The sequence below is a fragment of the Strongylocentrotus purpuratus genome, unplaced genomic scaffold (assembly GCF_000002235.5).
Source record: "Strongylocentrotus purpuratus isolate Spur 01 unplaced genomic scaffold, Spur_5.0 spur5_scaffold_7, whole genome shotgun sequence".
NCBI lineage: Eukaryota > Metazoa > Echinodermata > Echinoidea > Camarodonta > Strongylocentrotidae > Strongylocentrotus > Strongylocentrotus purpuratus.
The window spans coordinates 12,107,734-12,135,681 of record NW_022145613.1 but is presented as its reverse complement, the minus strand read 5'-3'; the positions used below and the strand labels follow the sequence as shown (position 1 = coordinate 12,135,681).

Sequence of the window (27,948 nt, the reverse complement as noted above, 5' to 3'; positions counted from 1 at the left end):
TTTTCACCATTATTATTAATTTATTTATAGCATTTTTAATGCTATGGGTAAATATTGAGAGCTCTTATCACCACAGTGTTATCATTTATTTCCAATCTTTGTATTTCTCTTTAATGAATCTGATGACTAGACCAGTGCGATAGCCGAGGAGGGGCACACGCCCAAAACTGATGGCCAAAAAATGGGAGATACGAAAGACAAAAGAGGGGAAAAAAGGGGGAGAGGGGCAACATGAAAAGATGCTGATAGGACTCCTCCCACACCACCCTCCCCTAACTCGATGTAATTGTTCTCTATGTCATCCACCTACATTTTTGACTTCATCTAATGACACCTGGGGGGTGTTTCACAAAGATCACAAGTCGAACTTAACTCTAAGTTGGACTTAAACATTATGGAGAGCCATTTGTAGCCTTAAAATAAAATATATTCAAAAGCAAAAATTGAAGTATTTTAGTCTTTTCATAAATTCCACATCAAGAACATGAAATCTCCTTGATAATAGAAGATATAAATGATTTGATTCAAAATTTTATGCCTTTTAAAATAACTTTTGCAAAATATTTTCTAAGATGCTAACGGCTTTCCATAACTGTTAAGTCCAACTTAGGATCTTTGTGAAACACCCCCAGTGCCCCCCTCTAAAGCTGGACCCGCATCACCCGTCTGGATTGGTGTATCTACTTCCAACAGTCCGCCCATCAATAAACATATGCCCATGAAGTTTGTAATACACAGTATTTCTTAAAAGTCAGTTACATAGTATATTTGAAAGTCAGATATGTTGTCAACCAAAGACTTGATTCAATAACGTTTAATTTGTCTGAGATTCAGCATATTAGTACCGTAACTGTCACACACAACTCAGTTCATTTGAAATCATATGATGGGCACGAAGATGACATGTTCTCTCTCTCTCTTATTTTGGCTTTTTTAGAGAGGGAGCCAAAAAGCATTAACTCATATCGTTTTCTCAGAGTTAATGCCCTTCTTTCGGGCTCCAAAGAGATGATTTCAGGAGTAACGATATCCATTATAACTTCTCAAGGTATGGCTTTTGTATACCACCAAGAAACTGTGAGCCTTGCTCATTTTTACATCCCTCTGATTAACTAAAAATTCTCTTGTAAAATTCAGCCTTTTTTTACTCAAAGTACTCAAATAAATCATGTTTCAATACAGACAACAACAAAAATTAAACAATATTTGATTACAAAATTTGAATAAAACTGTCTCTGCAGTAATCTGTCCTAATTTATGACACAAGTTACCTGGAGGCATTTAAATTGTCATCTATTTAGACAGATTTGGCGATTGCTCTAAAATTTCACACACATAAATACATGTAGCATTTTGAAACTTGAACCTAATATTGAAGCTCACCACATTTTAACTCTTTTTGAAGAAAAAAAAGAATCAGATATAATTAAAATTGTTTCGTATAATTCATGAACGATGGCAATATCTATTGAAAAAAAAGAAACAGTCCTGTGAAATACTACATTTTCAGATCAGTTCATTGGATAGCATGGAGCATTACTTGCTACCTGATGTGAGAGGAACTCCCAAATTATTTGGTTCCTTGCAGCAACTTCAACCTCTTCCACAGACCATGGACATCTGGGGGGTGTTCCATTTTGTCAGTGATGTCTTTCTGAATGCTTGACTTAAAGTTTGACTTAAAAATTATGGAGAGCCATTTGTAGCCTTAAAATACAATATATTAAAAAGCAGAAATTCAAGTATTTTAGACTTTTCATAAATTCCACATCAAGAACATGAAATCTCCTTGATCATAGAAAATATAAATGAATTAAATCAATATTTTACACCTTTAAAGATACCGTTTACAAAATATTTTCAAAGATGCTTATGGCTCGCCATAATTGTTGAGCCCAACTTAGAGATAAGTTCAACTTAGGATCTCTGTGAAACACCCCCAGGACATACAAGATGTACACAGGGTGTACATGTATTTTGAAAGCTGAGTGAACATAAAGAAGTTTTTCTGCAAGCCTTTTCTTGTTTCAAAAAGGTTTTTTAAATGATGCAATCACCAATTATTAATTTGATTTGGTATACCTTCTGAATATGAACACAGAGCAGTGGGAAGTATAACTGCTGATTTCTAAAAACATAAAACGCTACACATATATATGTCAAATGTTTTCAGTATGGAAGAATTTCACCATTGTAACAACACAAGTGTGCAAACGTGTAAAGTCCAAAGAGTGAAATTACAGAACGCTATCTGAGACAATATTTTCACCACCCGACTTTTTGACAAACTACCACCAATGAAGACGCAAGAGACAGTTCTCACCACATTGGTAGGTATGACACAAACCATACATTAAGATTGAATCCACGACATAAGATTTATACAGGATTAAAACTCCCTTCGAAATACTCATTTGACCCCTTTCTTGTACTTTCTTTATACCAACAGCTCATTAAAGGCCTCAGATATCTGAAACGGTATTATCTATTAATATATTATAAATAATTTCTCTTTTCAATTCATTCCATTCAAATCCAGGCTTTTATTCCTTTTCCTTTCTTATAATTCTATACATATTGCACTTCTCATTATCAAACTTCTTTTCCTCTTCCAATAGCTAGGTTTCATTTCTGGGTTTAATTGACATACAGTATGCCCTTAACCATAGTTTCATGTTCCTTGGGTAGTAATTGGGTATGTTTTTACAGGAGGCTGAACAAATAATAAAAGCTTTGTAACAGAGCAGTAGAAGTTGTTTCACAGTTGTGAAGATTGTCTTTACTTGACTTACAGGTAGCATCAACCAGAAAATAGATCACCAACTTTTATTAGAGGACGTGAGAATGATTTCTTTTATACTCTAGTGGTTAACAAATTTCAAGAGCATGCCCAACTGTATCTCAAATGTGTCATATTCTGTACTTCATGAAACCTACAAGCCTGGTTTATCTTAATATTTAGCTTACTTCGTAAGGAGACAAGGCCACAACATAATTAAAATTTAAGATAAAGAGTCAGGGGCCAAGACGAAACATGTGGAGTGTACACCTTGGCTCTACTGGGGCAAATATGAATATGCAGCAGTGCCTTTCCTGATGTGAGCGTGTCTGAAGGACTATAATGGAAAAAAATTGTGTGGTAAGTATGTCTTGGGGATGCAATGTCTTCCAAGTAGGGTTTGACAATATTTTTGCAACAATCACTTTTGGGAGTCCACAAAAACATGTAGGTGACACTTCCTTTAAGGATGCATGAAGTATCAATATCTATATATTCAGCAGGAGCAAATACGGAGTAGCGACCCAAAACAAAGTAACAACACTTGCAGGAGATATGAAGATGCACTGTCTCAGAGAAAACTGACGGATCCAGTACTTGATAACGATGGAAGTTACGAGTGTGCTGCAATGCTGTAGTCCCACTCACTCACAAAGACAAGGTACTGTGATACACTCATATCGATGAGTTCCATGAACAATTTAGCTGATGGCAACAATCAGCTGAACACCATCATTGATAATGAGAAGCTTCGGCGGTGAGTTTGTTGAATATCCGTTGTAATGCAGGTAATACTAGTAGTAGAATTGTCTTGATTCGGCAAGTGGCCGCAACGATGATGTTGATAAAACCTTTTCAATTCAATATCTATAATGCCAATGGTCCCATCCATAAATAATTGTGAAGATGGGCCTTTAATAGAGCCTTCTCATCTGGATAAGGAAACAACATATCCTTTCTTTGGTCTCCATAGAACTGGAACCTCGCATCCTTTTCCTGCTTCATTTCAGGTCCTGTCACTCAGCCCGGAATACATTTTTCGTGATCCTCTCTTTTCAGTCCCACGTATTCATCAACACAGAGGGAAATAGTCTCATTTGGCTCAGTCCCACAAGAGCAACACTGTGTATGGGAAAGAGCAATAATTTTGTCTATCATTCCCATACATTAAGAACGATGTGGCAGCTGGGATGGAATGATTGTGTGTCACCGAGTCTGAAAGGGCAGATAATGAATGTAGTTTTGCGAAAAGTTCCGCCGCGCACCGTCGATCATTTCCCTCTGCTGCCAGAGATAGAAGAGACTGGCACACATAAATATTGTGACTAAGAGACGAGATCTGGAAAGAAAAATAAGTAAACAGCAGGTTAATGATTTTCATTTTTTACCTCCAGAAACAAAAATTATTGTGGATGTTGTTCTATGATTTGTTCTTTCTTTCATCTACCTGGTAATAATATTCTGCATTAGATCATTACGAAATCATACTGTTTGATATGCAATGTAAACTTGAAAATACTATGTCAAATCTCTACAAACCCCTTGTCATCAAATAGTATAGATAGATTATCATTAAATGGAAGGCCCACTGAAATATCTCAGTCTTTATCACCATGGGGGGGGGGGGGGGGGGTTTCATAAAGCTGTGCGTAAAGTTACGAATGACTTTACAAATGATTTGAATATGAAGAACCAAATAGGATGCCCAAAGTTTGTCCTGACATTTTAACAAAGTGTGACTGTATTTCCCATAATCATGCCAGAGCAATCTAAAACTGAGTTCCTATAGGAAATCTATTTATTCGTACGGTCATATCTCAGCCAATGCTTAACATATTCCATTGGTTTTCAACATTTGGACATTATTTTTTATGCTCTTTCTGAAAATGAAGAAAAAACTGCTACGTTAAAAACTAGATTTTTATGATGTCACAGCTTCGGTACTCTATAAACTCACTTGGTTTGCACTAATGGAGAGACTAGATTGACAGCGTTGGACAAGATGACAAGAATGACGGCTAGTATGAGCAGGATCACGTTGATGAATTTAGAGAGTAGCGCCCTCGCGTTAGCGTGCTCGTAACCTTCTAACGTGATCACCTGCTGATGCTGTTGGGCCAACTCAATTTTGGATATCTGCAGGAAAGAAATATTATATAGATCTTTAATATGATAATCACGATGCTCGGATAGGATGTTAAATGGAGGACCCGTGTAGAGAGAGTCACCACCTTTGCGCATTAAGAACCCACTACACAATTCGTATAAGAGTAGGGGGAAACCCCCAATCAGTTATACCTGGAGGAGTGACACGAGGGTTACAGTGATTCAGCTTGCTTTTCACCTCCCAGGCGCAGGTGACGCCCAATTAATAATAATGATAATTACTGGCATGGTTCAAACTTAAGTATTTCAAAGATCCATAATAAAAGGATGTTAGATGTACAGAAAGTCAAACTATGAAAGATTGTTTTATAAGCTATAGACCTGTATTTATAGTATGAAACAAAAGAAACCTTTGTTCAGAGTTCTTTGTTAAATCTGTCCCTCTATATGCTTTTTGTTTTTAAAAGCATATTTGCGTCATAAAATTGTAAAGGGTGAGAGAAGGTAGAAGAAGTACATAAAGGAGAGAAATGGAAGACATGAGGGAGAAGGTATAGAGAGGAAGGAGAGGAAAAGGAGGAGGAAAAAGTAGAAGAGGAAGGCTCCGAAACAAAAATGAGGATGAGAAAGAGGAGGAACAGAGGAGGTGGTGGAAAGTGAAGAACAGAGGGAGGAGGAGAATAAGGATGAGATGATTATAAAGAGAAGGAGAGCGAGAAAAAGGAGAAAATGACTAGAGGAAGATTAATAAAGTGAGGAACATATAGACAATTGAAATTAGATACACAAGGATGAGAAGACAGAGGATAGAGAGAGGGGGAGGGAGGGGGTGTAGAGGAGCAGGACAAGAAGCTGAAGAGGGAGAGAGAAGTACACCACCAGGGGAGTGTTTCACAAAGATTAAGATTGACTTCTAAGTTGGACTTAACTATAGCAGGCTTTTCATGCCACTGTTTTCTCTCACCATTTACTGGCATTGGTCTCTCAAGGGACGTACAAATTATGGTCACACATTGATAGTTCATTAATGAAGGAAAAAATATTTTCTAAAGATCATAATTGAGAGACCAAAGGTGAGAGCAACCAGTGGCATGAACGGCCTGCCATAGTTAAGTCCAACTTAAAGTCGGTCTTAGTCTTTGTGAAACACCCCCCAGCGGGGCGTTTCACAAAACTTGTCATCAGTGACAAATGACAATTTGTGTTACAAGCTACCGAAATCCTTGCTTCTGATTGCTTATCAGCAGATTTGTCACTGATTTTTGTTATTTGCCATTGAAAAAAGGATTTGTGAAACGCCCCCCAGGACTGTAAAACATGTTAAGTATCTTACCCTTGTTTGGCACTGCTCCACTGAGTCGATATAATCTCTGCTCCTCTCCTCCATGCGATACTCCAACCTCTCCTGAACGGAGCTTAGCTCCTGCTGTAGGTTGCTCATGGCATGCGTGTGGAGGTCGGTCAGATCCGTTAGCTGCTCCTCTAGTCTCTCTGAGCGGTATCTCTCCTCCTGAAGAGACTGGTTGAAGTACTGTAGTTGGTGCTGTAATTGATTCTGCAGGGTGGGGGTAACGGTGTAGTAAAGATATAGACAGGAGTGGTGAGTTACATAACTCTGAAAAGCTCTAATGAAGTTTAGGAAAACTTAAAATAGAGCACTGATAAAGAACTAAAACAATCACAAAAATCTCACTGCAAGGAATTTGACTTTTCAATCGAATTCAATCGAAGAATTGAGGTCTAGCAAAAGAAAATGTATCGTTTATTCAGATGGGAAAATATATTTAAAAGAAAGAAAAAAACAGGACGGTCATGTTTCTGAAGTTGTTTTGTGGGAGATCTTATTCTCTTCCCTTTCAACTCCTGTTTTTTTTAGTAGAAGAGAAAATACATTTTGTAAGAAAATGACTGCCATTGGGAAATATTCACCAGGGCAAGCATCAAAACCGATAACACTTCTTTTTAAAATAAAAAGAAGTAGAAATCACACATGGACCAAGTATTCAGAGCATCATCTCATCTGCTGGTTGGGTTATGATTAGTAATGTCTCCAAAGTGTTGACCATAAGGTAGGTGTGTACATTTTAACTCAATGTCAATTTTCATTGGTTTACAAGGATACGATGTTTGCTGGATCAAGTTCAGGATTTATTGAATATAATAGTTGGTAGTCTCCTGTACTTGAGAGGTTATCAGTTAAACTTATTCACTGTATTCCTTAGGCCTTTCTTTTTAGTACAACCGATTTGGATGGAATTATCCCTCTTTGATTATTTCAAATGTCTTCAGATAGTGAAAATAGAAACTTATATTAATTTTTTTCCTCGGCCAGCTACGATTCCATGCCCGACTTGTACCAGAATCAGAGCATGTAATGACTTAACTAACCACGCTGCCAAGATTCATTGAAACCATGTCACCATCCTATCAAAATATCACTCCACTATAGCAGAGCTACTGCAACGAATCTAATATTTCAAAGTAACTTCTTTAAAATGTAATTCATGAATAACAACCTTTGATTGAAGACTCCTTCCTATTTCAGCAATTAATATAAAAATTGATATCAAACCATCAAATTACATTACTATGGCGTAGAGACATCAACATCTAGGATAATTGACAATAATCAGGCCAATAATCTAAAGATTCTGATCACCTGTCTACAGATCAAATAAATTCATTCCTATTATCCTAAAGGAATTTCTGCCTTCTGACAAAAACATCATCCTCCTCACCTGCAATTCCTCTATATTGAGTTGAAGTCTGGACTGTGAGGCTGTTAACTCATGGACGGTTCTTTGGAGTTTGTTAACAGCTCCTGCCAGTGGATGCTCAACATCGTCGTCGCCTAGCAACGGATGCCCGTTGTTGTTGGGTCCCGATCCCGAGGTCAGGCTGTACGTCTCCTCCCCATCGCTGGCCGACCTGGGTCTTCTAGGTCACAGACAAAGAAGGAACAAGATTAATAACCATAATAGGAAGATGGACAAATTTCAACAGGCAAAAAGGAGATGAAGAAAGAGCAGGAAGAGGAACAAAGGAGCAGAAGAAGAAGAAGAAGCAACTTTTAAAAAATAGAATCAAGATGAGATGAGTTCATATGACAAAGAAAGCATATGTTTTCTCTGTCTCAGAATCTATTACACTATTTTTGTTTTAAATCAGGGCCCTGTCTTACAAAGAGTTGTGATTGATCCAAATCAATCACAAGTTTGCAGTCTCCTATCTCTTATGTACATAGTTGCGACTGATATAAATTGCAAACAAGTTGTGATTAATATCAATTGCAAATAAGTTGCGATTGATATTAATCGCAAATAAGTTGTGATTGATATCAACTCTTTGTAAGACAGGGCCCAGGCTTCCATATTTGTATCCATCTCAATGAAAGGTCTGGAGTATACATGTACATGTACAGACTATTTCAATCTCACTCAAACTACCTTCTATTAAGTTGTAATAAGTATCAATAGTGAACAAATCTAGAAAACAAAATAAACAGCAATATATTCATTCTCTGGAGTTAATAAGCTAGTAGGATAATTTTTTAAAATATACTTGTCGTTCACTTGCAAAAATGTAGCAACAAACTTACAATGCATCTACAGGCGTTGGTGCAAACCAGCTACTCTTGGATTTATTATTTATCGAGATTTGATCTTCATCATCATCTGAAAAATCAAGATACAGACAGAAAGAGATGTTAGCTTTGTTATCATCATTACCATCATCATCTTATAACAGGTAATACTGTAAGATAACCCCAAATTGGTGCTGTTATATACATGTAGCACAGGACGAAAAAAAACAACAACCCTACAACAACAAACAACTGGGAGAGTATTCTATCTTTCAAAGAAATGAAAACATAATCAGAGCAAATACAAGTTCTAAGCCAAACTTTCAATGTATAGAGGAAAGTAATGTCAAAATTCATGATTTATCACAAAATTAATATTAACAAGTGGTCTTCATATTCTTTTAAACTTATTACAGATGGTATGGAGGAAAAAAAAGACGTTTACAAAGCAGCACAGAAAGAAAAAGGCGAGGGTTGTTGAGAAATTCTTGAGCAGTTTATCTGAGACCTTCTCCGAACAAAGTAAAACATTAAAACAAAAAACTTCCCTTGGTGCTCCCCCGATCTTGATCACACCCTTGACCATTATAATGATGTAATTTTGTTATCATAAGGTATGTTAGCTCGAGATTGCCAAATAGCCCACTATTTCTGATTTGGGAAATAATCCCGAAGTTACAAATTGCGTCTTCATCAGCTCGAGACTCAACCTCGAAACTTGAGCTCGAGATATTTTGCTCAGCGTTTGCACATAGTGCGAGTCTTTGGGCTGGTGAAAACGCACCAGTCAAATAGCAGGATATTTTGCAAATTAGCCCAAGATATCTTGGGATGATTATCTTGACCAAATATCCCACTAATTGCAACTGTGGGCTGATGAAGAGCCAAAATAGCTGGATAATTTGCGATCGGATATTTGGCAATCTCGAGCTGATGGAGACAGGCCTATAGTAAACAAAGGACTTTGTTCTACTTACTGATACTATCAAGGTTATCTGCACTCCCGAATTTGTTCTTGAATTTACTGGCAAACTCCTTTGGTTTGGCCACCATTGCACTGCAATTAGAGGGAGAGAAAGATAATATAGACAATTCATCATAATTATGTATTTTCTATTTGTTCAAAGTTAGTATTCATGCAATTGTATCTCATGAGACCGCATACTACATGGTAGTGATGTCACATATCCAACAAAACTGCCAAGTCTAACAGTATATGCATCATTCTTATCACAATGTATAACTACTCATCATTTTATGGTCATATAGCTATCATCTAGCACAAATTTTCATTTTGGAAGTTTGGATGTCTAATGTGATAGGTCTGCATGCGCAAAGATGGAAAGCATTTTTTTCTTTTTTAAAAGTGATTGTATACTTTTATACTTCCAAGGATTATCCATGGCTTCACAAAAAAGGCATTTTTCTTTAATACTTTTAATTGTCAATGGAAAAAAAAGAATGAAAAAAAAAACAAAGAAAAAAAAGAAAAATCCTTTTTGAAATCCTAATTACTATGATTGAACCAAGTTTAAGCAAGTTGGAATGATTAAGCCTCCAGAATATCCTGTTTACAGAAATGTGCAATTTCTTATCCCTTTACATCATTTACTTTAACATAAGTCTACTCATCTACTCTAATTTGCTACACATCTAATCAGCTAATGATGTATAAATGAAGGACAAGTGTACCAGTATCTAAAAAGCAAGCAATGCGACTGTGTGAATATTTATTCATCAGGTTTCAATGTTAACCTGTTGACTCCTGAATTCTCTCATTCTCATAGGCTTAACACAGTAGCCAACCGGTTTTGGTAGGCAATGAGTTAAATCTCCTTTCATGTACATGTATATGAATTTTGAGCACTAAAATGACTGCACGCACGTCAAGAAATATTTGTTCATAATTGAGAATCATTTCTCAAAGTTAAAGATATCATTACAACCTTTCTTTCTTTCTCTGTATATACATTCAAAATGTGACTTATCAATCATTCATGATTAACAAATCATGACCAAACCATCCAAAATGCAAACAAGCACACTAGCACAGTTAAATTTAATATTTTGCTTCACTTTTGCATAAATTACACAGCTATATATTAAAAACAACCATGTACTATAGATTTTGTGCTTTCTAAAAACAAAACATTTTAATACGGTATTTTAAAAATTGGCCAACTTAAAACATCAGAGGGGATCAAAGAAGTTATATCTTAATTGAACAACTTACTTATTATTTCAATTTATATTTATCAAACCTTAATTCACCCACACTTGCTTTGCATAATGATTTACTTCAGACTAAAAAAGGAGACTTGCGATCAAAGTTAGTTTCCTTTAATAACGTGCACATACTGATGCAAATGAATTAGTGAAATCTGATAAAATGACTACCTCTTCATGATTTAAAAAAAAGGCTTGAAATAGGCAACTTAATATAGTTTTTATAACACACATAAAATATATGACTAACATAGTACTTTTAGGTTAGTGTAATTTTTTTTTTTTTTTTTTTTTTACAATTTCAAATTGATTGAAAATGAAAATGCCTGAAAAAAAGAAAAAGGATGACAAAAATCAAATTTGACAAATATGGAACAAAATCATACTGAAAGAAAATGAACACATAGAAATAAACAATGATAAAGAAAACAAAACAGATGAGAGACTTTTCTACACAATGCAAGTAATTCTATTAGATGATGATGCAGATCTAATGGATACAACCAAACATGATGTGCTTAAAACTGTCTATGGCGCAGCTGATCCCGCAGCTTCTTACATTTTTTTGTTTTTTTCTGTATATCACAACGTGAGAGAAAACTATATAGGGACTTCCGTAAATGTCTAACTGCAGGCAGATTAGGTTAAAAATTAGAATTCAAAAAGTTAATTGTTTAATCACATATGAAAAATAGTCTCCTTTCATTCATGTTCTAAAGAATTTCAATGGGGTATATACCATACACTTTACTGGATATATTGTTGAGTTATACATTTTGTTATCATTGATCAGATAGGATGTTCATGATTCTTGATAAAACTTTCAGACATGATGAAATTAGTCCCTTAAAACATTGTACACTCCATCTACTTGATATATATATATACACAGAGAATGAACACATATTTTTGAATACCAATGCATGGCTTTGAAAGATTACCAAGGCCAGGTGATTTGTGTAACTCATTCTCAACTAGGGTGAAACCTGACATTTTTAAAATTCATTCTCAGGCTGAGAAAATCTTTGTGTCTTGTGAGTTGTCCAAAAAAAGATTGATGTGTCTCTGATTGACTTGTGATGACAAAAGATGTGGGTTTGACTGTGGAACAGCATGTGTGTACATAAGCAGAGCATTTTATCTATATTGCTTCTCTTCACCCAGGTGTATAAATGGATACCCTATGGATGAAAATGCTAATGTCGTTCGATATGTAAAACGATGACGAAACATGTCAAGAAAAGGGCATTGTAGCAATGAATATGATGTTTTCAAGATAGAAAAGAAGGATGACAAAGAATATTATCTAGGACAAAATGATTGTGAAAAAGGTTAGAGTGAATAACTGAAAGACTCCAAGAAGAACAGAAGGACAAAATGAAAATAATGAAGAAAAGATAGAAGAGGAAATTGAAAAGAAGAATGATTCAGAGAGAAACATACATTCATGTACATGCAGATCAGAAATAATGGACACAAAAATGAACTGATTAAAGAAGAAGAGGTTAGAAAGATTGAGATGAAGAAAGAAGAGAAATGTGATAACAAGATGAGGAGCATCAGATGAAAAAAATGAGAAGGACCAAATGGAGATGACTGAGATACTTGGACGGTAGACATTACCAATTAATCTCAATACAATGCATCATTCAAACCCTAAAGAAAGTTAAACTACATGCGTGAAGCATGCCTCTATAGCATGTGTGTGCACTTTGAAAGACTTTTTACATCCGTCAAAAGGAGACATTGATTCGGAGTTGGCAAAGCGGTGAGGATTTGCATTCCATCCGGTCTATATATACTACATGAGGACTGTTGCATTTGAGGTTAGTACAAGCATTAGAGCACCATACAGGAATCATAAGCGACTAGGTAGCAAGACCTGGCAAATGCAGCAAACTATCGAGCAACAGTGTTAGAAATGAAGGGCGGAGGATAGGGAACGGGGGGGGGGGGGGGGGGGGGGGGGGGGGGTTCAAAGATCAAATAATAAAGACAAAGGTATTACATTTCAGGCCACACCATGACAGCAAGGGTCTTCTTTAAACAAATGTATACAAGCTGGGGGGGGGGGGGGGTAGCTAATCATAAGAGATTAAGGTAACAACACATAAACAAAACCCAAGATCTATTCCTTGCAAAATCTAATACAAAATCTAAGAACCCACTAAAATTAGAATTTGGATGGGGTCAGTGGTAGATTAAGGTAACAACACACATACATGTACCAAGCTAGAGACCTATATATATATACAAACTCTAAACCCCACTAAATACTGAATTTGGAGGTGCAGGATAGGGGTACCAAACTCCACCTTTGATTACAAGGAAGACTACAAACACCGTGATTGTGATTTTCTAACTTGAAGAAATATGAAAAGCTACTCCATCCCGAGTATGGATCATGCTGTGTCAAAGACATTTGGGAACCAGAGAACAGAGGGTTATCGTATGCTGTACATATAGGTACATCTTAGAGGTGGGGTAGGACATGAGTTGGGGAGGGGAGACAGAGAGGCAGGGGGAGGGAGAAGAGGGAGGGGAGGAGGAGAGGGGAGGAGGAGAGGGGAGGAGAGGAAAGGGTAGGACAGGAGGGGAGGGGGAGGAGAGGGAAAGGGAGGATAGGAGGGGAGGAGAAGAGGAGAAGGGGAGGGAATGAGGACGGGAGGGAGGAGAGGAGTAGGGAGACGGTGAAGAGGGGATGAAAGGAGGAGGGGGAAGGGAGAGAAGGGAAAGGAGAAGAGATTAAAAGGGGGGAGAAAGGATGGGGGAGAAAGGATGGGGAAGAGAGAGGAGGGTGAGAAGGAGGAGGAGGAGAGACAGTGAAGGGGCAGGAAGAGTCTATAGAGTACTATCAAGCACGCAGTGCAGTGTGCAGAGCTATAGTTATATCAATCGATCCAATCACCTTGCTGCGGTGTGAGTGAGCTCCGATAGACCCAACAAATGCTCGCCTATCTTATCTGCCACCCCACTGGTAGATACAAAGTTGCAAGAAAAGTGTAGACAAGAAAAAAAAGTAGAAGTCACAAGAAGGCCGATAAAATAAATAAGGGTCTTTCCACATGCACCATTTACATAAACTTTTGTTGCTTTGTTGCTTAGCTTGAAAACCGACTCCACCTTTAATTAAATGTCATATTGATTTGGTTAACTCTTGATATACGCCCAAACCTGATACCAAAGCACAACATATGCACATTATGATGGAGATAGTATTAACCAGATCATCATTAACAATTTTTGGCTGTGACCCATATTCTGTTTGCTTGTGTCATCGTTGGACACCTTTTTATCAAATAGAAATTAGCAAATTGAAACGCATCTTTTTATTAACCCCATATTCAATAGCTGACCTTATTCTAAGAACTAAGATCAATTGTATATGGTATCATGATTTTTGTAAATTATAAACTCACATTTCATTTCGATTGTTTAAATACTCTTTATGTTTCCTAGATTGCACATTCACATTTTCAATGCAACTCTGAAGTCTTGGCATATTTTATGCATGATTATTTTGACTTATTTTTTGAATATTTAAGTATTTCAGGCTATCCCAAGGAATCGCTACACGTTTACTACCATTTTCTTGTTTTACTCTTTCCATACGAGTGTATTTCCATATGAGTATAATTTTCAACACCTCATCTGACATAGAGAGTCAGATATGTTACCAATCCTGCATCCTTTAAAGACAACTGAACAGCAATTAAAAGGCTATAGTCACACACCACCATTATTGATAGTGAAACTATAAACTTTAGTCTACATAAAATGGGAATATTATTTGAAAGAGTGGCGCAGCAGGCTCATGAGCATTTATAAACCATTGAGTGACACTTATAAATACCCTAGTACAATATCTATTCTAGATAGACTGATTTTCACTTTTATGAATAATCACTATCGTCATGGTGATGTGTGACTAGCCCCTAACCTATTGAATACTAATTCTGGGATAACTGGGGATAAAACCCATCGGACATATGCAATGAATTAGACAAAAAATATTTCCCATAAGTTAATACCCAATAGAGTATCGTGCTCACATCATATTCATTCACCGTCCAGGTTACTGGTTCCAAACAACAGAGCCTGTGCATGAGGTTCACTGCAAAATCATTCAAGCAACAGGCTGGAGCAGGGCAAATTTCGTGTTTGGCGCTGGTGTGATCACCATGCCAATGTTTAGCACGAGTTTGTTTGGAACCAGCAACCGTGACAACTTGGCCAGTATGATGTCACACTTCAGTACTTTATGCTCTTGAATTTTAAACATATACATGTTGTCTCACAATCAAATGTAAATCACATGACAAACAAACAGGGTAAAAATAAATACAAGGAACAAGAACAGATTAATATGTAAAGAATGATTTTTAAAAAGTGTTGTGAGACTCACCCTGAGAACCCTGTTATTCCTTCTCGTATATTGTCTCGAACGCCCCTGGAAATATAAAAGACATAAGGAATTGAATTGAATGGATTATTTGATGTATTCTGAACATAGCAGCCCATAGGCTGTAATGCATGAAGTTTAGAAATAGTATAAAAAACAATAGTATATTTGTAACATGACTTATTTCATAATTGCTGAATTTTTTAAGTATGTGAAAAATTAATTTGTCCATGTTTATGTTTCTTGAGAATGTAACATATTAAAGCTTACATCTATGCCCTTATTCAACCAGTCTACCTTTCATTCTTGAGTTACGAAAATCATAAAAAACATCTTATTTACAAGGGGTATGAATAATTTATTTGTTAACTGTACATACAAAAATTACATCATCTGTTTGTTTTCAATGAAAGCATTTAAATGACTTTTGGTAATACCGTTACCAGATTATTCAAAAACTTCTTCATTGGGGAAAACCATACCTCAGTTCTTCAGAGGAAGGACTGAATATAACTGGGGCTGGTCATCAAAACTTGATATTGATATCTAATGAAGTTTGAGAATGTTCAAGTTGGGATGATACAATCATCATCGCTGTTTATAATTGTGGATATCATGTAGTATACCTTCACCAACATAAAATGAAGATAATAAACAATGAAAAATTAGCCTCATCTGTATCAATACTGTTCTTTCCAGGGGCCCTGCAATCGTATGCCTCATTGCAGGGCCATCAGAGTGCAATATATTTGACAATATATCTGGATTGGAAGGCTTCCAAATATTGCCCATGGGATTTAACCACTGCATTCATCACTGTGTTTCTATATAAGGAAGTAACCTAATAAATCAAATATGTACTATTTGCCTGCCATTTGAAATGTAAACAATTGCTTTACATGTATATGTAGTATGCTCAACCTTTCAGACAGGACATCGTACGAGTGCATTCAGGAAGTTAAATGGCATTGCATAAAGTCAACAATTGCAATTCACATATATGCAATTCATGTTCATTTCATTTCAATTATTTAATTGATTTTCCTTTTTTGTTGTTAAATAAAATATACATTTTTAAGTTTTTTTAATTCATTATAAGGTTTGAGCAAAAAGAAAAGCACTGAGAGAGTACTAGCACATACGAAACCCAAGGTAGAAATATTGACTTCGTAATAAAGTGTGAAATTTGTTAAGTAATATTTGCGTTTAGAAGAGATCATTTGTTCAGGTGCACATGACGTATTCGCAGCATGTGGAATGGGTAGAGCAGAAAGATTGGACAAAACTTAATAACAAATAAAGAAAAGGTCTTATATTTGCAAAAAGACAGAAAATGATTTAAATGTTTACTTTTAAGTACATGTAGAAAAAGAACGAAAGAGATACAGAGGGAAGAAGTGAGAGGGGGGAGAGAGAGAGAGAGAGAGAGAGAGAGAAGGGGGGGGGGAAGAATGGAATAATAGAGGCTGCATAAAAAAGGGGGTAAGAAAGATAGAGAGTGGATGAAAATGCAAGGAATTATGATTTTACTGATGTACATGAACATTCATCAAGATTAATACCAAATTGATTTAATTTCATCATATCGAAAATGTTATGGGAGCAGTATCTCCATGGGTGTAAATGACCAACACCTTCGTGCAGAGAAACATATAATGATTAACTTAACATGAGTTTGCTTTGTGATATCCATCCTTATCTTTTAAAGTTCAATGCTAAATGTGTCTTGTTCACACACCCAGTCTGGTTGTAATGTTTCTCACAAGATAAACATTATGACTCATGATGAGGGCAATGCCAGTCAATTGTAAGAATTGAAGATTGTAGTCGATTAAATGTTACATATCAAAGCCCTCTTGCCAATTATGAGTCCGATCTGATTGTTTGGGGGCGATTCTTCAACACATACTCTTGCAACAATTGTTCCATGGTCAATTTCAAACACTGAGCAATTCCTAACTTAAACCCTAGATGGAACACTATACCTAACACCCTATAAGTAACCTAATAATAATAATAATAATATTGGATTCTTATATAGCGCACATATCGACCTTGCAAAGGTCCTAAATCCAATTGCAACTCTAACCTAAACCCTTTATCTTAGTCAAAATAAAGCCTTAAGCAAGTACATCACCCGGTCAAATGACAAGTCCCCTTACTCAATAATCTCTCTAAAATCAGTCACATTCGTTTAATTAATTAGCCATTGCACACATCTTAAGCAAGTTGTTGTCATCTAAATTCAAGCTTCTTTGTCAAACGGTATGTTTGGTATCATGAGAAACATCTAATATTTCAATCACTTTAGCTTGACTTAAAGCCTGTCTGTACTAGTTTGGCCAGGAGGGATTAGGCCTCCCTGCATGGTCACTGACAGCTGGTTATCTCATCAAATCAGCTCTCAATTAACATAAGAAAAAGGGGATCATGGGGGACCAACGGGTACCGCTTAAGCATTGTTTGCTTTATAGAGGGCTCAAGTAGCTACAAGGTGCAATCCTGCTTTAAACCTTAAATCAATGAATGAACAATGCATTCATTCAGACTACTTGTAAAAGGACAACACTTCACAGGCACCTGACCAATCCCCTGAATTTCATAACACTTCTACAAGAACATTACTCATCTAGAGCTAGGCCTTGGAACAGCCATGGTCTAGGACTACCTCTAGATCTTGATGCATCTCAAGAATTTCCTCAGCATAGAGAACATCCCATTGATGCATCACATTAGGTCAAGGAATTGGGAGTACGCGACTCTCTTCACAACCTCGGTAGAATCTAAAAACTTCTTTAGCTTTTAAAGCTAAATCTGAAAATATAATTTATAGTATGTAGTCAAGACCTGTGCCAGCGTGTTTCTTCATATCCTGTTCGTTCCTGGCTACAGAGGAAACATACTATCACGAGCAGAATTAGGTTACAGGAAAAGCAGTAGTCCAGGACTTAGTCTTGGACCGTGCGGGATCAAATGTATTTCCTCAGCTGTCCTTGACAACATCATGATACAACTATGATTTCTTTCTCATGATAATGTTAAAGATATCATTCATCTAAATAAAGTGTACGAAATGTGATAGTCCTATTGCATATTCCTAATTTCAGTTAGACCAGGACTTACTTTAGACCTTGATGCATCCCCTGTAAGACTTCTTTGGGTTTCCTTGGTCCAGATGCACCGTAATTCACCAAGTCAAATAATCTCCTCTGGTAGTTCTCCAGCTTCTTTTGTAAGTTTGAAATGTTCGTGTTTGATCGAGTGTTCTTTTTCTCAAAGACAGTCTTGATTCTGGAAATTTGCTGCTTGTCGGCATGCTCCGCTAACGCCAGGTACTCCGTCACATTATCTGGAATAGAAAGTTGATGTTGTTTGTGTTAACATATAAACAAATGGGAGCGTTGGAAAGAAGAGGAAGAAACATCAACGTCTAATCAGAATTATACAGTGAAATCTGTCTATAAAGACCACCCAAGGGAGACAAGAAAAGTGGACTTTATATACAGGTTCCTTTAGTACATGTTTCAATTAGAAATCATTTTCAATGGAAACAAAAAATGTGGTCTTTGTAGACAGGTGGTCACTAAAGCAGGTTAGTCTGCATTACATAACTTTTTATAATTTAGTCTATAAGGCCTACCATAATTCTGCAAATACATATAAATCCCACCTCCTTCTTGAAGAATGGCATTTGTGGCAGGTTTTACACTAATTGGACCAATTTCATGGTCAATCAACATTCCTTGGTCACCAAGTTTTGCAGTGAGGCTGAACATACAGGTCACACAGAGTACAGCAAAAAAGTGATTTCCGCCACATCTTGCTATTTTAACTTTCAATCATAAAAGGCTTTTCCGGATATTGAAAACATAACGATTTTCATTCCAACTTTAGATCTAATGAATTTTTTAAGCCTTCCTGGTGTGGCCAGTTTCACTGGTTCCAATTGTTTTGCTTTAAATGTACAGGCTGTACAATATTTGAATTCAATGCAGTGATAGAGTTTTATCAGTGTAAAACTTTAACTTCTGGTGAAAACATGTACATCTAGCCTTTCTATTGAGGCTTCTTCTTGTGCTCTGTTTTCTTGCTATCAATTGTTTTCTGGTCTATTTGACAGCAGCCTCAAAACCTGTTGTTTTAAATTCCTTTGAACAACTTTCTTTAGCACAGCCCAAATTGTTTCTGACTTTTCTTTACCCCTAGTCACTTGTGGTACCCTCACAGGTTTCAATGTTTCTTTGCACAGGCTTTACATAAAGGTGCTTAAGTAAAGTAAACTGTCACTCACTTTTCCAAATTCAAACCTGTGTGGTCTATGCTCTTTTTAGTTCACCTTTCCTTTGCATGGCACTTTATAAACCGATACTCAAATTCAAGGAGATATCACTCACCATCTTTAGCTTTCTGTTCAGCCTTGATAAGTTCCTTTGTCCTCTCTATCTTGGTGAGATAGTGTTCAATGAGGGCTTTGGTTCTCTGCGGGTCCGGTGTAGAGCTGCTATCCACCTCGTCCATGTCCGATCCATAGTTGGGCGTGGTGCTGAGCTGTGTCTCCAGCTAGTGTGATGGACACAATCAAAATCAAAAGTTAAGAAGATTTATTTTTTATAGAATCAGTCAGGATGATCCCTTAGATTATTTTAATTATTATTTTTTTTAAAATTTTTTTATTTATTTATTTGATTTTTTTATATATATATTTTTTTTAATTAATTTATTTTTATTTGATTTTTTTATTTATTTATTTATATATATATATATATTTTTTTTTTTTTGGGGGTGGGGGGAGAATTTGATTTGGGGCATCTAAGTGCACCGTTGTCCAGTCCTGGGCCCTGTTTCATCAAACTTGTTATCAATAACAAATGCCACATTTTCTATGACAAAATTTACTCTCAGCCAATCAAATGCCTCGATTTCAGTAGCTCATAACAGTTATTGTAACTTGCTATTGATAATTAGTTTTTATGAAACAGGGCCCTGGCTTGTAAACTGAATCATCAGAAATAGAACTCATGCAATTTGATGAAGAAAAAATGATAGTCATTACAAAATTTTCAAATATTTGACAAAGGAAATGTTTTTACAAAATAACTATTCCTCAAACAAGGATATCCTTTATATAAATTTGTTGTACTTGGGTGGCATGGACATGCACAGATAATGATATGTATCCTTGTGTGAAATGAAATGAAATCTATCTGTCGAATGCTATAATACATGTAACTTCCAACAGGGAAGTTAAAACAAAAAATCAAAAAGTGCCCCCCCCCCCATATAACCTACATGGAGGATTTTTTTTTCCCTGTTAAGGGAGTGATAAGTGAGAACCAGCATGTCTCAAATACTTTTTTCCGAGGAGAATAATACATGTATAACCTCCCAAAAGCAGAACCTGATAAAGTTTTGTACTGTTTTCATATTTTCATTTATCACTTTACATCCAGAATTGAAATAAAATGCTAGAAAATGCTATTTAAAATGGAAAAAAAAATCCTACATCATTCACCCTCCAGTACCTTTTATAGCGCTCTACGCTGATTTTGCTGTAGCTGTTTATGGGACTACTGTGTGTTGCCGGTATCTGCATTACTAATTAGCAAGCCATAAACCAGATAGTGGTTGCCGTGACATGCTCATTGCTATCGTAATCTTACATGTAGTTCAACTCACTATAAACCGTGAGCAGAGGAAGGAAAGGCTGATTAGAGCTTTGCATCAGATTCCGAAACAGGGCTTTCAGAGTTACTTTCCATGGCAAACAAACGACAAGTACTCATACAGGTTCTGAACTATTCAACTTTTCAACTTTGATATAAAAATTGAAATTAATTCCCCCAACATATATTCAGCACATTTGTCCTAATGTTAGTAATGTTTATGTTATGTTATCTCTAAATAATTTCATTGTATATTTGGGGTGGGGCGGTGGTGTGGGGTGGGGCGGTGGTGTGGAGTTGGTAAGGGATATCATTTAGAACATCTTCCAAAAACGTAGTGGAAGCTTAATCAGAAGGAGATTATTTGATGTACAAAAACAACACAATGAAACAATTCTTTAAAATAAGAAGTTTCATTGTTTTGTTTTTCTTTAAAATAATCACAAAATTTGCAAATGAAAGGTGTAATTAGTAAATATTCATATAATTCTTCCAACTGTTAGCTTCATCAAATACAGTCAAACCTGTCTATAGCGACCGCCCAAGGGAAACAAAAAAAGTGGACAAGTTCCTTTAGTACATGTTTCAATGAGAAACCATTTTCAAGGGAAACAAAAATGTGCTTGTTGTAGACAGGTGGTCACTAAAAACAGGTTTGACTGTATATTCATATAATTCTTTCAACTGTTAACTTCATCAAATACATAATTTGATCTTCTCCATTTCATATCTTACCTCCCTGCCCAACATGACTGACTCTGAATCATCTAGCGCACTCCTGACATCTTCGTCCTTCCTCGATGTGGACTGTCTCTTGTTGGAGGGCTTGGCCTCCTCCTTGTTGCTAGAGGAAACGGAGAAAGAAGGCATGCTGCCCTCGTTGTCGCTCCCATCCGATTTGGTCCTGGATGCCGCACCCTTCTTGCTCTCTGCCTTACCCTCTGGTTGAGGTTTTTTCCTGTACAGAAGGAGAGAATTGACAATGGCCATGGGCAGTGAGTTCTTGCGCTCCATTTTGGAGGGGCTGTAGCGGGGGATGGAGGCGGTGCGGGGTAAGGAGTAGGAGGAGGAGGGCGTGGATGAAGGGGATTCCCCGGCGACCATGATGGGAGGGACCCCATCCTCCTCGGGCACGTCTGTGATTGCCATCGTCTGACCGGTGTTAGTCATAGAGAGACATTGGTAGGGGTTAGTCTGTAGAGTATTGCAGGAGTCTAGCCTGTAATGTGGATCAAGATGCAGTCAGGCAGTCGTTGAATCTCCTGATCGAAGCAAGTCTGGATTTAATGTCTAATTGACCAGTTTAGAGAAGTAGAAAGCATCACTATTCCTTGCAGCTTTATGACAGTGATTATATAGTCTGTAGAGTTAAAACAAGTCTAGCTTGTAAGCTAAGTTGTACACTGCACTCATATGCACTCAGCCAGAGTTCCCAGGTGTTGTATCTGAATAAACTCTTGATCTTATCGTCTCACAGTAACCAGTTACGAGTAGACTTCACTATGTCTTGCAGCTTTATGACAAGACACCACTTCATCTCATCAAAAGGTTTCTTCCCAATCCAATGCTACACATCACATCCTTTTAGGGCAGCTAAGTCTACACATCCATTAGGTCAATTAGCATCGCAGATATAGTAGTGACACATCCTCGTGGCGTTGTCTTCGCAGTCCGCAGTCACCTCACACTACTGACAAAAGTAAGCATTCCATATCAGTCAGCATCATCTTCACTTATCAATGCTACATATTATATGCTACATCCACCCATTTCCATGGCAATGACATTTGTGGGCTAGCTTTCAGAGCAGTAATTGGGTATCTTTCACGCCACTGCCTCCTTTCATAGTCATACAACACCTATGAGACTGTACATGGAAACACGCTACTCAAAGGAGGATCTGATTATTTTTTTCTTGAATCAGAAAACAAGAGTAGACTGCTAGATTTGCAAGCCACCAATGCGAGGTTATCATTACTGTAATCACACCGACATTATTTTCTCTAGTTGCAGCTACATGTATATGTAGGCATTGTATCAGTATCCAATTATCAGGAACAGAAAGTCTGATAAAATCTAGAATATCATCAAAATAACTGCTTAAACTCAGTCATCAAAAGCTTAGATTTCAGAGGCTCCACAAAAACAACAATTCTTTTGATCAAAAGCGCTGTCACCTACATGCTAAAACAACCCAATTCTATGAGAATACACTCTCAAACAACTGTTGTTTTTCACAGATAGTGCTTGGATCCAAACGATCAAACAGACACAAAAGAAGTCATTTTCCATCTGGAGATTAAATCATGTGCATCCTGTATGTGTTGGTAATGTTGTCTTGAAAAACAATCATCAAAATGTCCAGAAATTCTGGATTACTTTGGTATAACTTCTCCTTCTCACTGAAAAAATCAAAAAGATGACATGTAAATCCTCTTTAGAATGAACTTTCTTTAATAGTATTTGACAACAACTTCTCCTTTTTGATGCCTTCTGGAAAAAGACTGGGTCAAATGCAACACATTTTCAGTTCTTCAAAGATGATTCCACACATAGTCCTACACAGACAGTGCAGCAATTGAGAGCACTGCGATACAATGATCACAGAAGTGGACAATCTACCAGCTTAATATATCCCTCAAGTCTACTTATCATGATCCAGAGTATTTTTAAAGCCAAGGGCATACAGGAAGCTTCACAAGACTTCAGAAGCTCATGAGAAGGAATAAATTACGTCTCAACTTCTAGGGCGATCCACGAGGCTTGAAGGTCTACGTTCGAATCTCCCACAGTATTCAGAAAAAACACACCCTAGCTGACATGAGTGCAGCTACTTCAAGCACCAAAGTCACTATGTTCAGTCTCGAACACTCATCAACAGAACAAGCAAGCAACCGGGTGTAACAGAGTTGAAATGCACACAAAAGAAGGACTGACATTAACTCACGGTCCACTTCGCTCTGTTATCAGTGACTAATTTCCCCTAATTTCGACCTGAAGAGGCATTGCAAACAGAAAAAAAGGCCTTTATCATATATGGTCTTCTTCAAATTAAATACAGGTATCACATGAAAAGCTCGAAGTATATGACACCAAAATGTATACTCTTCAATCTAGATATGAGTTACTGGGAAACTGAGACAGAAGAACTAAGGTTTAACAGCAAAACCTAGCTGTTTTACAATCTGATACTGCTGCATTGTATCTATTTTATTGCACTACCTGATAATGAATCCATTGTAGTTCTGGTTAGTTTTATTTAGGCCCTATCGCATACTCAACTGTGAATACCAATGTAATCATTTGATTCTGTAGAATGGCATATATAGCCTGCAAAGTGCATGTAAATTAACAGTTCATCTCTCTGATAATAACTACTCAGAATCGTATCTATTTATTGCATGTAGAGTGTAAACACAGCCTATAAATTCTTTCCTGCTTTAAAAAAAAGGTCCAGGAAGGTTTACTATTGTGACAATAGCATGTGTTGGCATAATAGCACTATCTGTCTGGTATAAGATAAACATGTACCACTTGAGCTATCTTGACATACATGAGTGATAAACCATGGATAAACTAATACACGATGAGTTACGCCCTTTGGGGTTAAAATACCCGTGTAAACACATTAAATCTTGTTGTGGCACGGCACGAGGTAGTATGTGTCGTTTTTCCAAGTATCCGAGAAGGAGTGCTGCAAATAGCAGCAAGAGTTCTCATTAAAATGCATCAAAACATGGGCAAAGTGAGATCTATCATTTGACAAGAAGGGACGAATTTTCCAAGCATATAATTGCAGTGGCAACTGGCAAGGGTGGAGTTGGGGGCACCAGGGCATGTGACCCCCCCCCCCCAAAAAAAAAAAAAAAAAAAAATAATAATAATAATAATAATAAAAATTTTTAAAAAAAATTAAAAAAAAATCAAATTAGAGAATCGATGCAGACTACTGCACTAAAAAGAACAAGCTACATTTACATTTGGCTCTACCCTATAGCTATTAATGTCCGCCCATTTCATGGATGACACATACCTGTATGTCTAGTCAGAGGCTGGGCAAGCAGAGGTCAATGAACTCTTGCCTGAACTTTACAAATGGATCAATGCTGGGGGGCAGCAAACTCATCATACCAACCATTGATTGGTTATCAGTATCACTTCAATAATGTTCCTATTTAACCCACTGACTGCTGCATTGACTCATTCCTATTGACTTAATGAAGGGAACCACGTGGCTCAAGTAGGTAGATGAACCATTATCAATGTAGTCCGTCCATGAGTGATTATTACTCACGAACATGTACAACCTTATCACGATCCTCTTAGACTTTGTAATTCCCACACAACTACACCCTTCACGCAAAATCATGTTGCCAATCTGCTTACCAAAATGAAACCTTTAAAAAACAAAAAACATATTGTACTAATTAGTCTCCAGTCTCCACCCATTAGATATAATTTCATGTTCCTTCATGTTCACCGTTATCTATGATTTCAAATGATTTTAGTTGAGGTCATGTAATAATTATTCCTATTTTTGTCTTCCCCTCCCGCTCCCTTTTTCCTCTCGGCTCCTTATTTGGATATTTGATATTTTTGCTCTGACATTTGAAATTTGCATGAGAAGTCATGGCGGCAATTTTCTTACACCGTATTCTGAGGATCTTTTTAGTGCACTAAATGACAATGTAAAAATAAAGTTCAAATTAGACAACCTGTGTTGAAATTGCCCCATAGAATTTGAATGTGCGGACAAACTATACAAAATAGAAAATAGAAAATAGAAAATAAAAAATAGAAAATAAAAAATAGAAAATACATAATAAAATATTTAAAAAACATGATTTTTTGTATTGTCAAGAAATTTGAAAGAACAAATAGGAATCAAATTTTCTTGGCCTTAATAATAGTTTTTAATAATTACCTTAGACTTTACTATTCAATACATTCTTGATTTTTTAAAAATAACTTCCTAAACCAATTGAGTCCAGTGCAATTCAAATCTAATCATTCTTTTCGGACTATGATTTACTAATCATTGCTGATGAATGGCAAATATGTGTTAATTATTCATCACCTGACATGCAAACTCTACTCACCTGAACTTTGTATTAATATCTGACATTGTACAAAGTATGATTTCAAATTGATATTACAAACTTGTATAACCCTCACACCCTTATCAGGAGATAAGAATTTTGATTAACAACTCCATTTGCTACGCTGAGATAATGATTTTGAGAAAAAAGGAGGATAATTTTAACAATATTGTTTGGCCCTGGCAATTCAAGAAAAGTAACTAGTAGTTTGCAATTAAATTATAGGCTATCTCTCTCCCCATCAATTCTGAAACTTAGTTTAGGTAATCAAAATATATCATATCAATGCTTTTATGCTGAGTAATTGTATAATTCACAGGAGTAGATATCCATAAAACAACATATGAAAAAATATTTTTCAAATATCTGTACAATTGAATGAGGCCAATCTTACCCAAGGTCCAAGGGTATCAGCAAGAGGATTCACTAAAAAAACTTGAAACTGCTCCTCATGAAAGATGAGAAACAGAGACTAATTTATTTTTTTTGAGAGCCAAAAAGGCATTAGCTGAAAGGGATATATCTCTACTACAGCACTTCTGCCAGAGAAAGAATGAGAGAGAGAGATAACTGGGAGCCTTTGATTATGAACTATGTTGCACTTTTACTGTAACCCCCCAAAGTGAATCTCCATGAGAAAGAAAAAGTGCCCCGATGAGCACTTCAGCCACAAGTGTTCTGACCACATACTTGACAATGATGCTACAAAACAACCATTGATTGAGTTATGTAGCGTGAAAAGAAAGTGAAAGCTTCAGTGACAAATCTTCAATTAAACATAAAGTAGCAGTACAATATAGCAAGCTAAATAATAGAGCTACATTGTATGCATGTCGTATTTGAATCATGTTCGTGAAGTACATATCGTGTGGAGCAGTTTTCATACGTGCTTCGCACAATGGTTATTTTTTGTATCGAGTCATATGCCACAACATGACCACAAAACAGACGTCATTCATTCATACATAGCTTGGGGCTGTGTAATAAATCTACTTTGAATAATGAATAGCCACATACAGTATATAAACATAACAAGGAAGAAGGTTTCTATACAACTTAAACCCTTAGCACAGCTGACAATCAAAGAGAAAAAAGCCAAACATCAAATATACAAGTTTTTTTTTTTTAATTGTTAATCTGACTTTCTGAGAAAAAGAAAAGCTACATAAAAAAACACAAATGGAGGACATTTGGATGATTATTTGCCCTTGCTGAACAAATATTCATGTTTTTTTGTTGGTTGAGTCATGAACCACAATAGCGACCACAAAAAGGGTTAATTGTCTGAGGTAAACCTTAAAGGAAAGATAACGTGGGAAAAGCCTTCGGTGGAAAGGGCTTTATAAGTACCGTTTTTTTTATTCAAGAACATTACAAAGAGGTTTCAATTCCTTCTTTATAGGGCCATTAACATTACAGAAAAATCAATTTGAAGATCTTACTATAATCTCTTGCGTATGATCAATGTCTATTCAATAATCCATAAATGTGAACTACATGTAGTATGATAATCTCTTCCGAGTATGCATCAGAAAGTCTTGCTGTTATCCTTTGAGTGTGATACATTTCAATTCACTAATCTTTCCCCCAAAGGGTAAGGTAAGCCCAGTATATGTATATACAACAGCATGTTCCTCTTAATTTCTTAATATCATATTACATTCACCTTGCCAATGACCCTAGAGACAAAAGAAAACTTCTCAGATGTCTTAAAGGGAGTGATCAGACAATCTCAGACATCAACGACAAGGAGCTTGTCAATAAATCCTCATTAAATTATTTGATTTTTTTTCCCCCTCATATCAATTGTTACATATTTAGAAAATATTAGTAAAATCAAAGCTCATTTGTCATTGATCATGACAAACACACAAGGCTTGCTCTTCAAGAGATTCAAAATGCAACTATGAATGATTAAACTTGCCCATATTCGTGTCATTAACACTTCAATGCAGGTATTAAAGCCCTTCAACTGTACAGGTTGCCATAGCAAAACCAATTAACACTTGTTGATCTCTGAATGATATTGACTTTAGCAAGACAGGCCGAACTACACATTCAAGTGGTGTCATTTGGAACTGGTCATTCCA

At 36.5% G+C, this 27,948-nt stretch overlaps 1 protein-coding gene across 3 annotated transcripts in view; it reads right to left on the bottom strand.

Moving 5' to 3' along the window:
• Nucleotides 1-2,563: 2,563 nt before the first annotated feature.
• Nucleotides 2,564-27,948, bottom strand: part of LOC577367 (transmembrane and coiled-coil domains protein 2) — a 38,903-nt gene continuing 13,518 nt past the window's right edge. The window contains exons 3-13 of one of the 3 annotated variants that reach the window (XM_011663721.2): nt 21,495-21,717; nt 19,491-19,656; nt 18,220-18,445; nt 15,100-15,144; nt 13,603-13,668; nt 9,446-9,525; nt 8,484-8,559; nt 7,624-7,822; nt 6,219-6,440; nt 4,737-4,915; nt 2,564-4,118 (exon numbers count right to left, since the gene is read on the bottom strand). In XM_011663721.2, the coding sequence (XP_011662023.2) occupies nt 3,986-4,118; nt 4,737-4,915; nt 6,219-6,440; nt 7,624-7,822; nt 8,484-8,559; nt 9,446-9,525; nt 13,603-13,668; nt 15,100-15,144; nt 18,220-18,445; nt 19,491-19,656; nt 21,495-21,717 (1,615 nt within the window). In that variant the 3' untranslated portion in view covers nt 2,564-3,985. The remainder of the gene's footprint in view (nt 4,119-4,736; nt 4,916-6,218; nt 6,441-7,623; nt 7,823-8,483; nt 8,560-9,445; nt 9,526-13,602; nt 13,669-15,099; nt 15,145-18,219; nt 18,446-19,490; nt 19,657-21,494; nt 21,718-27,948) is intronic. The other 2 variants (XM_030975028.1, XM_030975029.1) reach the window with 2 other exon arrangements.